Consider the following 12,450-nt stretch of genomic DNA (forward strand, 5'->3'; position numbering starts at 1 on the left):
CACAGGAGGAGCGTGTTAGACCGTTATGCAGAGTGTGAAATACTATCAACCATAGCAATCATTTGCAACACTGAATGTACAGTTTTCCAGTGTACAACCCACAAGGTTGTGACCTGTGAATTCTCTTAACTGAAGCCTTTTAAAGACAAGACCTTCATTTTTCATTTGATTTCACAGCAGCTCTGTTGGGCTAGAAAATAAAACCAAAACCAAGCAATTCCTCCCAAGATATGTGGGCACTACCAAACTCCATATTTAGCCTTGCTTTCATCTGGCCCACTGTATATGGGTAGAGCAAAGCCGATGACAGTAAGAGAGTATTTGACTTCCAGGATGAGTTTCATTTCAGTCCTTACATTAAGGAAGGAGAGAACTCATTTCCAGCGACATGCATTTGCCTTAGTACTCTAAACTGACTTGTAGGAGTCTGGAATGAGGGACTGTAGCATTCCACAGGAAACGCTCCAGGTTAACGTGTGCCACATACACAATTTAGCTTTTACAAGCAAAAACATCTGGCTGACTCCTACTTTCAAATTCATCTTACATGAGACAGAATGCAGTAAGGGCAACCTGAGTCTAACAAAGATAAAGGAAACTGCAGTAACAGCCTAACATACATACCTCTTCCTCCGTCATTGATTCTTCAACCCCTTCCTCTTCAACTACAAAACTCTCCTTCAGCTTCAGGTACTCTTCATACTCCCTCTTCTCCTCTTCTTCCTTTGCCTTCCTTTTTTCCTCTTCCTGAACAGAAAAGAGGACAAGTGGTCAGTTTGCTTGTCTCCAAATTGGGTTTTAAGTAAAGTAGCATCTTCTTTATCTGCAGTCTGGTTTTACTAGGACAGACAGCAGATAAAAAGTTTCTAAAATGAGTCTAAGTTCTCTCTTGATGGCATCATTAGTTTCAGAAGCCACCCTTAAGGTAGTAACCATCTCACATGGTAGTGTGAGCTTGCATACAAAACACCTAGTCTGGTTCTTAACAGATCTGACACAGGGGAGAAAACCACTCTTATATAGCAACCTGCTTTCTTAATTTGCATGAATATGTTTCTTCTGCAGACCCCGTGACAGGAAGTCCCTGCCCCTAACTGTACTTTGATGCAACATATACATTCTCAGCAACTGGCCCCAATTCTGCTCTGACATACACTAGTGTACATTGGGAGTGACCACAAATAGTGAAGTTACACTGGTGCCCATCTGTGTGCAAGAAGAAGCTGGCCTGTAAAAGAGTTTCAAGTAAAATCTCTTTCTTATGACATACAAGCAAACTATGTCTACATGGAATGTAAAGAACTGTAGAAACTATTTTAGGCATAGGATACAAGGCATGATTGTATTAAAAAAAGGTTTTTTTCACATGTTTGATTGTTAACCAAAACCTACAGGCTCTGGTTTTTGTTATTTGCAAGAAAAATACTTTCAGTTACCTACCCTGAAATGTTAAAGTAAAAAAAAAGAAAAAAACAACCCAGAAAACTCCAAGCCTGACATCAGTGACGTGGTGATGCATACTAAGTAATGTAAAATAGTCACACATTCACACAGCGAAATTGTCATTAAAAGTTTTGGAGTGTGATAGATTACTTAAAAAAAAATGTTTCAAAGAAGAACAGGTTTTAACTGGGAGCTCATCAATTTTCAGCATTCCATGATTTTCTTTTAAAAATCTGTTTTGTTCTTCTCCAAAACACTTTACACGTGTAACTTCACACAGAAGAAAAATGTTTTCTTACACAACAGTTTCTCCCACAGAGAAATTTGTTTGTACGGCACCTGGTACAATGAGATTACAATTTGCCTGGCCTCTGGTTGCTATCACATTGCAAAGGCTTGATTAAAACTTAGAAAGATGAGTTCTTCAAATTTCAGTGACAATCTCTGGGCATTCCTTTACTATTAGCACAGGAATTGATCTCTTAAAGAACAATTATATTGATTTCTAAATGCTTGCCATGCTACATCTTTGACACTAATATGGTAATTGCTTCCTTAAATGGCTGGAAAACAAACACTTGTTCCATTAAAACACGAAGAGACAGGAACAGGTAATTAAGTATATTGAAAAATGCCATGTAAGGCCAAAACCAGCAATATACCAGAAATGGTCATGGGAGGGTTGCCCTTCAATAAAAACTGAAGAGAAAACATATTTGGTCCCAACTCTATCTAATCAAACTCCCAGAAAGTCACAAGAAGGAATGCTACCAACATAGAAGTATGAGAAAAACAGGACTGAAAGGATCTGGCTGTACGTGCAAAGTCAAAACCATTTTTTTAACAGCTATCTCATGAAAAAAACTACAGATCTGAGGAAGCTCTTGAGACAAAACAAGACCATGTTCTGGGTCATTCATCACCGTAAGGATTATTAGCAAAAACCCAGCAGCAGATTTTTTTTCCTTATAAGCGCTACAGGTGCCAAGAACAACATAACCATATTTCACTTGGAAGTGACAACAATTGTTCTTTTCTTGTAAGTGCATTAAATTTAATCTTGATCCTGGAAATGCAGGAATAAGGTTCTTTCCCTGGTCTATTACAGAGGTTGTAATTCAACAGGATTTGAAATGACAAAAAAAAAAATCACAAAAACTAAAAATTGCTTTGGCAAATAACTTCTAGGTTGTTCTTTTAAAAAAAAAAAAAGAATCAATCAGAAGACAGTGTCCCATTTACAACTGAGAGCAACAATAACTGAGAAATATTTTCACGTTTCTGGAAGGCCTAACAACAAATGAACAAGACTCATTCCTGCCTGCCTTACCTACTTGAAGAACAGTACCTTCAATTTTATTAAAGCAAACCAGCTCATTAATATCAGTACTTCCATTTCCAATATGTGCAGAAGAGCATCTCTGCTGTGAGACTAGCAAAGCACTCTGCTACCAGTCCCTCTTTTACTGTCTCCCTAAAAGCCAACGTGAGTTTGTTTTCCAGATCCTAAATTTTGATGCTACGATCAGCAGAGCATTTCCAGGTGGTCTGAGCCACTGCTTTGGTAGCTAAAGTGTGTCAGCCCTCAAAGCCTCATGTTTCTGGTGGTTGTAGCCTCCTAAGTATTTCCAGAAGCTTTTTCATCTAATAACTAAAAATCCCAGCCACTTCCTGCTTTACTACCTAAATTCACCTATGATTCAATCTGTAGAAAAAGAAGGGTTTAGCCAAACTCTAAACTGGTTCAAAGCCAAGAGGAGAGATGACTTTGCTTAACTGCACTGAGAGAAGCAACCAGCAGCAGCAGTGGAAGCTGAGCAGGGGCAACCCTAGCAAAGTCAGGCTGTCTCCAGCTTATTCTCAGCTATTTTTTTCACCATCACGCTAGCACTCTTCTTTCACATGCCCAAGTCATGCAGCAGTTGCATGGTAGGTGCAGGGTCAAATTTAGGCAGGTTGCATTCCCACAAAAACCAGTCTGTCTGTATGCATAACTCACACATGGAAACACTCTGAGCACCCCGGGGTTTGCTAACAAAACAGAGACCTGTACTTGCTTCATGCAAGTCATACAGGGGACACTCAGCTCAAATATAAATTAAAAAAAAAAAAAAAAGCAGCACATCTTTGTCAGTCGGGTTTCTCTGCCTCTCCCCATTCTGATCTCATTAACTGCTGTGGAGTTAAGTGGTAAAGCATGTGGCTCAGAGGAGAGATAATAGCTGGGCCACCTCCCTTCAACCATGGGTGGGGTGGTGGGGAAATCCCAGCATCGTGGAAATTTGGTAACTGCAGATGCTCACCTTCAGCTGCTTGCCTTTTTTTTTTTTTTTTGAAGCAGGTTTGCTTCACTTCTCTGCCACCTAAATGCTACCCAAACTGGGGGCTTGCTACAGTGTAAAGGTTTCTTTTTGATCAGTTTACTATACTGCATGTGAAAACCAAACTCTCCCACTTTGATCACGTTTTTATAGGGGGGGGGGGGCTGGGGAGGGGGAAATCACTCAAACCTTTCTTCTCTCCTTTTCCTGACAAAATGTCCACATTATCACTGCTGGATCGACTCTACCTCTACATGTTTGCTGTCTCATGTGCCACCTTGCATGGCAGAGACCCTAGAGCTTCCAGAGCTCCATGCAGCCTATGGATCTCCAGCACTCTAGGAGACACTTTTCAGCACCCTTACCCCTTCCTATACCAGACCTGGTCAGCACCGACCTCCCACTGCACCAGTCCCAGTCCTTCCACTGCTCTCCAGGCTCCCTCCATCCCACATGCCCACCAAGGACCTGGATTTGCTGTGAGGCTCCTTTCAAATCATTCCATTTTGCCTCTTACCTTGATCACAATGATTATTTCCATGACATCAAAAACACTGATTGTGCCAACTGCACAAAAGCCCAATCTTCTACCAGGTGAAACTCACAGCATCTTCAAAACTCTTTTAGACTTAGAGCAGGAAGCAGACCCTGACTCTTGGGATCGCAAATCCCTCTGGAGTCCTGGGTTGCTGCTTGAGTAACTGCACTATTCTGGCTGGTTGACAGATTATAGCCTTTGAAGGTTTAATAGCATCACTATTTTTAGCAAAGGGTGAGGACCCTTACAGTACTGTCCAGCAAGAAGATATTGAACCACCGTTTCTAGCTTTCCTTGCAGTAACCCATTTAAGGTGACACTGGGACTACGCGATATTGGCCTATAGACTAAGTAGCTTTTCTGAGAGCTTTGCCTAAGCAGCTTTCCCGGAGAGGAAACTGCTAGTTGCGCGCTGTGCCATCTCCCCTCCAAATCAGATAAAGGACCAACCTGCTGGTAAACAAATCATTTATAGGCAGCTTATTTGACTGCTAAGTGGAAGAGATCTCATTGCTAGTGAGGAAGGTAGAGCAAACGCTGGAGTCTCTTCAACCACCACCTGCTACCAGCCATTCCTTGTCTGTGGCTGTTTCCTTAACATGCAGAATGAGGAAAAGCATACTGGTTGCCATGCCAAATGCTTTGAGGTTCGTGGTCCAAAGAAACCCTCCTTGTGTAACATCCAGTTTTCGTGCTGTTCGTGCAGGTTCTACAGGAAGTGAAAAGGGACTGTACAGTATATAATTTGGCATAGAGCAGATGGACCTCTAGGATTCCTCCCCCCCTGACTGTTTAGCCACAAAATAAAAAAAGACCTTTAGAAAGACAGAGAAAGTGTTCTTACCAGTCCTCATCCCCTCAAAATCACAGTAGAATGAGTTTTCTGCAAGCTTTTCAACTGTACTTCCTTAGGAGAAACTAATTTTCAGGGAAGTATACAGTTTTCTTTAAAACTGATGCTTGAACTGAAACTACACAGTTGTCTCCATCAGCCTTCAGAACTGCACTGTTTATGTATGAATAGTGGATATAAATGCCAAACAGATAATGAAAAGCTCTGCCGAGAGGCACACAAATCTCAATGTTCACATAATGCTGCACATAATAAAATGTGTATCAATCAACATTTTAAAACTCGTTGCCTATTCTTACATGATCAAATATCAAAGAGCCAAAACTTTAGGGTCTCAGTTCTCAAAAGCTTCAACAGGACCGCTGGGATCACTAGCCGATCCTCCATTTCTGTAGCTCTGAAGATCCAGACCATTTTTATTTAGGCACTTAAATGCAAAACTGAAAGCCTGAATGAAATTGCCCTAGTTTAGAAACTTAGGGCACAGCTTTGCTTGAGCAATACAGATCTCATTTTCATGTAACAGTGAACAAACACCAGTCCCCACTCCTGCTGTGGCCTTCTATTTCACAACAGTTGAAAGCTTGCTCGCTGGAAGACTGTAGTTTCTCTCCTGTATCAAGCTATGTTTTGCGAGCAGTCCACTTCGCAATGGATTTGCGGGCAACATGCCCTGTTCAACACTGCATTTCAGTATAGAAGAGTAATGACTGTGGGCCCTGCATCTGCACAAGCTGTTTCCTTAGCACGGCAAAGCTAGGCTGAGGGAGTAAAATCTACAAAAATCCCTGTGCACAGGGAAAAAAAAGCCCTTGTGCAAGCAACCTGCAAGGCTTTGTATGAAGACACTGTTTTGCAACATCAGAGGAAGTTCGCTCTCATTGATAAGGTGGCGGCTGGTAAACCATCTTACCACTAAAAAACTCCAAGAGTGAAAGGGAAATCCCCAGGGTAAAGCAGAGCTGAAGCAAATGCCAATTATAAAGGACCTTCCTCACATGCATAGCCAATCAGGTCATCAGAACACTGGAAAGGAAACTTGAATTTAAAAATATATTATCTGGTTTGCAACACTGGAGCTAAGGGGCAACCACATTTTATTTATATGTGCATACAAATATATTTAAATAGAACCAGGGGGTTGTTTTTCTCAAGAATATGCAAGATTTTAGCCCCCATAACTCCCTTGAAGGCACAGTTCCCACTTGTAGTACAGCACCGTGTAGAGTTGCCCAAAAATAATTGGAGAGATATATCAGTTTGCCTATAAAACAAAGTGGGTTTTCATCTGACTCAAGAATTCATTATTTCCACTAGACTCCATATCTCAAGCTTGAGTGAGGGTGTGTGTGTGAAGGGGTTAACAGTCCCAGTGACTTTGTCAAAGATCAACACTGAGGAATTTCTAGAAGATCTGCACGCTGCAACATGATTTTCTATCCTCCTGAATCTACTTGGCTTCCCTCACCATCTGACGAACTTTTAGATGGTACTTAATGATGCAGGAATCACCCATTGCACTTTAAGGCTGTAGCTGAAACACTGAAAGGAAACTTTCCTTTACACAAAGCAAATCTCAGTGTTCACAGAAGTTAGCACAATTTGGGTAGCACTTCTTGAGGGAGAGACTGAAAGAAAGGTTCAACTGAAATTTAGCTAACAAAGCCATCACTTAAATTTATTTGAAATTAAGTTAAATAAAGCATAGCCACCAAATTTATGAGTTCATATCTTTGAATGTGCAGCAAGTGAAACAATAAACAATTCATGCAATTATGTCACTGTTTCTCCTGGAGGCAGTAAGGATTCATCAGTGGTCTTAATACCTTTCCTGCACTGCGTAAGATGGAAATAAAAACTAACACACTTGCCACTGTTGCTATACCTGCAGAAATACTCTGATGTACTGGAAAAGGAAGGGGAAAAAATGAAGCTGACAACCGTAACATTTCTCAGACAAACTTTAGTGGTAAACTCGAAATTTCTCGTGCCTTATGGGATTATATAAACTACAGAAACGTCAGTAATCAAACTGCCTCCGAAAACCATACAACCAGCTACCCTCTGGTTTTTATCTCATGACTATCAATCACTACTTGAGCTACCTTTCCTAACTTTGCATTTTCTAACTTATATGGGGGAACAATACCATCACACGGGTAGTCCGCAAGGGCTTACTCGTGACAAAACCTTACGTGTGGAAATGAAGAATCCTTTCTCTGGAGGAAGATATAAGTGACATTTTAACCTATGTATTCTATAAAAAACACAACAAATCCAATGATCTCTTTATTGCTTATAGGGGCCTAGGAGAGAGAGGCAGTATCTTTTATGTCATATGATCAGTCTGTAACAAGATATGAAAGATAACATGTTACCATCATAAGGACAGGCTATGCTTACATGGATAGTAATCAAGTATCTATTCATTCAGTTTGTTTCCCCTCCTATCACCCAGTCAAGACTAAAACACTGAAGTCTTGTTATTACCATGCTCCCAGTAATACTGCTTTCTCTGCTGACTGAAGCAGAAACTCGAGCAACACAGCCTAAACATGTACAAGTCTTGAATTGTTCTGTTTCCTGTTAAAGACTCAGATGAAGACACAGGCTAAAATTACCAGAAGGCAGCTGAGGATGGGCATTAAATATTGTCAGGCACGTTCACTTTGATCCATGCTCAAAATGTTCAGTGATTAACAGATTATCAACCTGTCTTAGAGCCAAGCAAAAAAATAGAATATTGAAACCACTTTCCCCTGAGTAGCAGAATAACATTCATGATATAGCCTGGTGGGTTGACTTGCTGCCTGATAAAGACTACTGGGATAAACAAACAAATGAACCAACCAAAAAAAAAAAAAAAAGGTCAAAATTAGTGAATTTAAGTAGTCAAGGAAGTTATTGCCTAAAGTGAATAGCAAGCTAGAGTCAGGCATATGAGCAATTTTCAAAATTCTAGTAAGTGCTCCTTTGGACTGTTGAGCACAAAATTTAAAAAATAAAATAAAAACCCCAAAGCCTTAGTTTATATTCCTCTTTTTCACTGAGCCTTGCGAAATGGGGGTGGAAGTGTTTTAGTGCAATCTTTACTAGAAATATTGAAAATTAAAATAAAAACAAACGAGATTTTCCTCATTCAAGCAAAATAAATTACTCAGCCCTACATTGAACAGAAGTGGATTAAAAAAAAAAAGTTAAATATGTTAATAAGCTCTTTCTGTGTGAGGATACCTCTAGTTAGAATTTCACCCTTATTTTCTACTCAACTTTTCAACCATGCCTGACTGGTCCTGATTAGCCCGCTGCACTGCTAAACCCCAGGTCAAACCCGTAGGCAATCAACAGAATAACATCTTTGTCCTGGGCTACAGCTTCTTTTGAGCAGGCTGGCCAAGCTCAACTGCAATTTGCTTAGAAATTCACCTGCAGTGCGGGCTACCACTCTGGAAGGAATTGAAATTATGTTCATTAGCTTCCTCTAAAGGAAGTGACATTTAAACAACGCTAGCATCCAGCCAGTGTGCCCTCCTAATTCCCCCCAGAGTATTGGAGTAATTTGATTCATTTCAACCAACTCTTCAGGGTTTCAAGGATATCAAATTCCCAGAATCTTAGGAAAAAAATATCAGGGAACTGAGTGGAGACAAAACACTTAGAAGAATACACCACTGGAGGGAAACTGCCACCTGAGCTATCTGTTATGCCAAGCCCCACGGCAAGCAGGACGGGCAATAGATGTGTGCTTTAGAGGCAGCCAGAGCTTGTCTGACCTCCCACCTGAACTGGAGGTATGAGGGGGAGAAATTGGCAATACTTAGGAGAAAAGCAGAGCGGTCGCAGGGACCACAAGGCAGAAGCTGGTGCTACTGAAGTGTGTGGGCAGGGGAAAAGCGGTAGGCACGGATCCACAGGAAGCCAGGGCTGATTGTTCTGGTGTTAGGAAACAGCTTGGCTAAGCACAGGAGTGGCTCAGGCTAGCTGAGATCAGTTATCCAACCTCAGGGTTCACACTTGGACCACTATCAGGTACCTCTAAATTTGTACATCTTTCTCAGAGGGGCAGCCGTGGAATGATTGGTCCCCTGGAAGTTTGTTCAAGTTGCTTTACAAATCAGAGTCTCAGACCATGCTACGTATCCGATGTTGTAGTACTGACATTCTCCTCATCCATTTCAGTTTCTGAAATTCAGGAGCCTTCTACTGATGAAAAGGAAACAACAGAGTTCAGAAGACAAAGGATTTTGGGGTGGGTAAATGTACCAGAGGTAAATGTACATCCTACAAAAGATCTCATGGATACAATCTGCATGCGCAGTGTATGGAAAAAAAAATTTTTAAAATTGCTTTATCCTGCTTTCATGCCCCCAGAGGAAAGGGCAAATTGTCTTTTCCTCTTTTAAAATGTTATCAGCAACACACTCCACTTACGCAGCCTGTGCTTAGAACAAATTAAAATAAATCTGCTCACTACAAACCAGAGACACAAATTTCCATGCACACTTATCGCAAAAAATTCACACTGAAAGCTGGGGGCTATGCTCCCCTGGGACAGCAATTATTCAGCATAGGATTGTGCAGAACACTTCAGTCCCTGCCTCCACAAGCACGTTGCAAAGCTACCACACAACTTGCTCAAGCACCAGAGAGCATAAAACTTCCTAGTTCTTAGCCAGTAGCACTGATGCCCAGAATACACAAAGCAGCTTTGAAATAAGTTTGCCTCCCTCACTGATGAGAAGGTATTCAACAAAAGCATTTCAATTGCACAGTACCTGTTTTTCTGGGTCGCTCCTGCTAACGCACACATTCGTATGCATAGTTTAGAAATCTTTAATTGTGAAGCACACGTACATTTGTATAATTAGAATAAAGTTGTATAATTTTACACAACAGTTGCAAAATCGGTTGCTGATGTCTCACTTTCTGCCCTGCTGGTTACAGCTGGCAGGCAGCGCTAACCAGCATCATGGAACAGGGGCCTGGCGAGGCTGCGAAATCTCCTTTGTTAAGAGACACTCAAAGCTCGGCTGGACAAGGTCCTACGCAACCTGCTCTAACTGGACACGGGTTGGAGCAGGAGGACAGACCAGATGGTCTCCAGAGGTCCCTTCCAACATAGATTATTCTATGATTCGGTGATAACCAAACATCTCCTGTCAGACACCAAGCAAGCAACCCCCAAAACTTCTCTTGCAACTAGGTACAACTCCTTCCTTCACACACCTGCACTTAAACAGCTTCCAGGTGAAATAAGAGCCAACTTTATCGGCTACATTTGTCAACATAACAAACTGACCAAACAATCTGTCACTATGGCACACAGCAGTAGCAGATCTGCTACCAGGAGATTCGGTGTTGTTTTGCCCTAGACTCAACCGTGGGTGGGTGCTTGCTGCTAAATGTGTGTATTGATGTTTGGAGCAGTTTTCACTTCTGCCAAGCACTTAGGGGACCAAAGCTGGGATCTACAGTTGAAATAACTGAGCATTACAGTAAATTCAAACAAAACGGAGGCAAACGCCCCCCAAATCAAAGATGTGTGCAACAGGAATGAAAGCCAAAGGGAGTTCTGCTGATCACAGAACTTACACAGAAGCAAACTCAACGACAAACCTGGTTCAAAATTTCCATCTATAAATACAACCAATCCCACCTGTCGTTCTTCCTCCAGACGTATTCTCTCCTCTTCTTTCCGCCTTTCCTCCTCTCTTTTTGACTCAAGTTTTTTCCGTTCTTCTCGCTCTGCTTCTTCAGCCTAAAAAAAAAAAAAAAAACATTATGCAAGCCAAGCCTTACTCTTCCTGAACATACATTTTTTAAAATTTCATATTATAGTACCATGGGGGGTGTTTCTTACTATCTTCTAGATGCATGTTTAGAAAGAAACAGTAAAGAGAATAAGAAAAAAAAGTCATTATCATTTAACTCCCCACCACCTCCCTAATCTTCAGCATACTTAACACTGTAATAAATTTAGAAATTACCCTTCTCACTTGCATTACCTCTACCTCAATAAGGGTTTAAGCTTGGTAAATGCATATGAGCTTATTACTATAGTGATATTAAGTAATATTGTGTCATGGCATTCCATTTTTCCTCACTTAAAATTTAGCTAGAACGGACTCTAAGGAGAGGAAAAAAAGGAGAGGAGAATAAAAACTTTGTAAACTGAAGTACATTCAAATTTATCATTAACCTGGGCAGAATGTCTTAAAGAAAAAGTTGTACTGGTCTCTTTAAATCATTTTACTATTTGTTTTTAAACCAGATTTAGTTAAGAGATTGTTGCAAAATGGGAAAAAAAATAAAAAGGGTGTTTAGTGTATCGTGTAGAGATTTTTTTTTTTACTTTTGTTCTTCAGTCTCTTCAGTACACTTAAAATTTGAAAATATATTGAGAACAAGCAGAAGACATTAAAATGGAGGATTTGTGGCTTTCAGCGTTTCAGTGAAAAAGATCTAACTGAGGAATTTATCTGTCTACATGGGAAAATAAAAATCAGCATGTTTTAAAATGAAACAAAAGATTCCTTACTCCACCAACTGATGCTTATCTAGCTTCATTCAACTTTGCTCAGATTTTCCACGAAAAAAGAGGCTAATTAAATAGAATGAATATGGAAAGTAATGACAAAACGGTTCAAGCACAGAGAGAGACAGAGAAGAGGATCGTAATGGAAGTTTATATATAACGTAATAGTCAAGTTTATTACCAACCTCCCTATCTACAGGGCACACCACTACAACGTAAAGCAGAAACTGGATTTAAACCTCTGCTGACATTAAAATTCTCACGATGGCATTTCACCGGCTTTGTTTAGACCCTCTACATATTAGAAGTGTTAGTAGTTTCACAGATCCTGTCTTTTTGTAAAACGTGTAAAGTCCACCGTGCACTCCAACCTCTGTTATGCAAAGGCCGTTTACCTACTTCTTGCAACCCCACGTTCCGAGTTAACAGAACAATACAGAGTTTGCAAAATATATATATAGAACAACTGGAAGGAATTAATGTATAACCTGCTGCCACCCACGAGCACACTGCAGAAAGTAAGTTTCAAAAAGCCCGTTGCTTCCCTGGAATTAACAGCAAAATGCTGGGCAAAACTGAAAAGATGCAACAGTATTTAAGTACTTTTACACACAGATTTAAGAAAGAACAACTGAAAAGCTACAGTGTGTTCGCTCTGTATACTCGGTCTCTGTTTAAGGGCCAAACTTCAACCAAAATCTGACTGCATCATAGATTTCAGTGGATTACAGGGTCTGCTTTTCATCTCCCCCTAGCCATA

At 40.6% G+C, this 12,450-nt stretch overlaps 1 protein-coding gene across 1 annotated transcript in view; it reads right to left on the bottom strand.

Moving 5' to 3' along the window:
• Positions 1 to 12,450, bottom strand: part of DDRGK1 (DDRGK domain containing 1) — a 41,069-nt gene that overhangs the window by 10,784 nt on the left and 17,835 nt on the right. Inside the window, exons 4-5 of the mRNA XM_075709434.1 lie at positions 10,812 to 10,913; positions 625 to 747 (exon numbers count right to left, since the gene is read on the bottom strand). Coding sequence (XP_075565549.1) covers positions 625 to 747; positions 10,812 to 10,913 — 225 coding nt within the window. The remainder of the gene's footprint in view (positions 1 to 624; positions 748 to 10,811; positions 10,914 to 12,450) is intronic.

This window comes from Pelecanus crispus, chromosome 4, assembly GCF_030463565.1.
Source record: "Pelecanus crispus isolate bPelCri1 chromosome 4, bPelCri1.pri, whole genome shotgun sequence".
Classification (NCBI taxonomy): domain Eukaryota; kingdom Metazoa; phylum Chordata; class Aves; order Pelecaniformes; family Pelecanidae; genus Pelecanus; species Pelecanus crispus.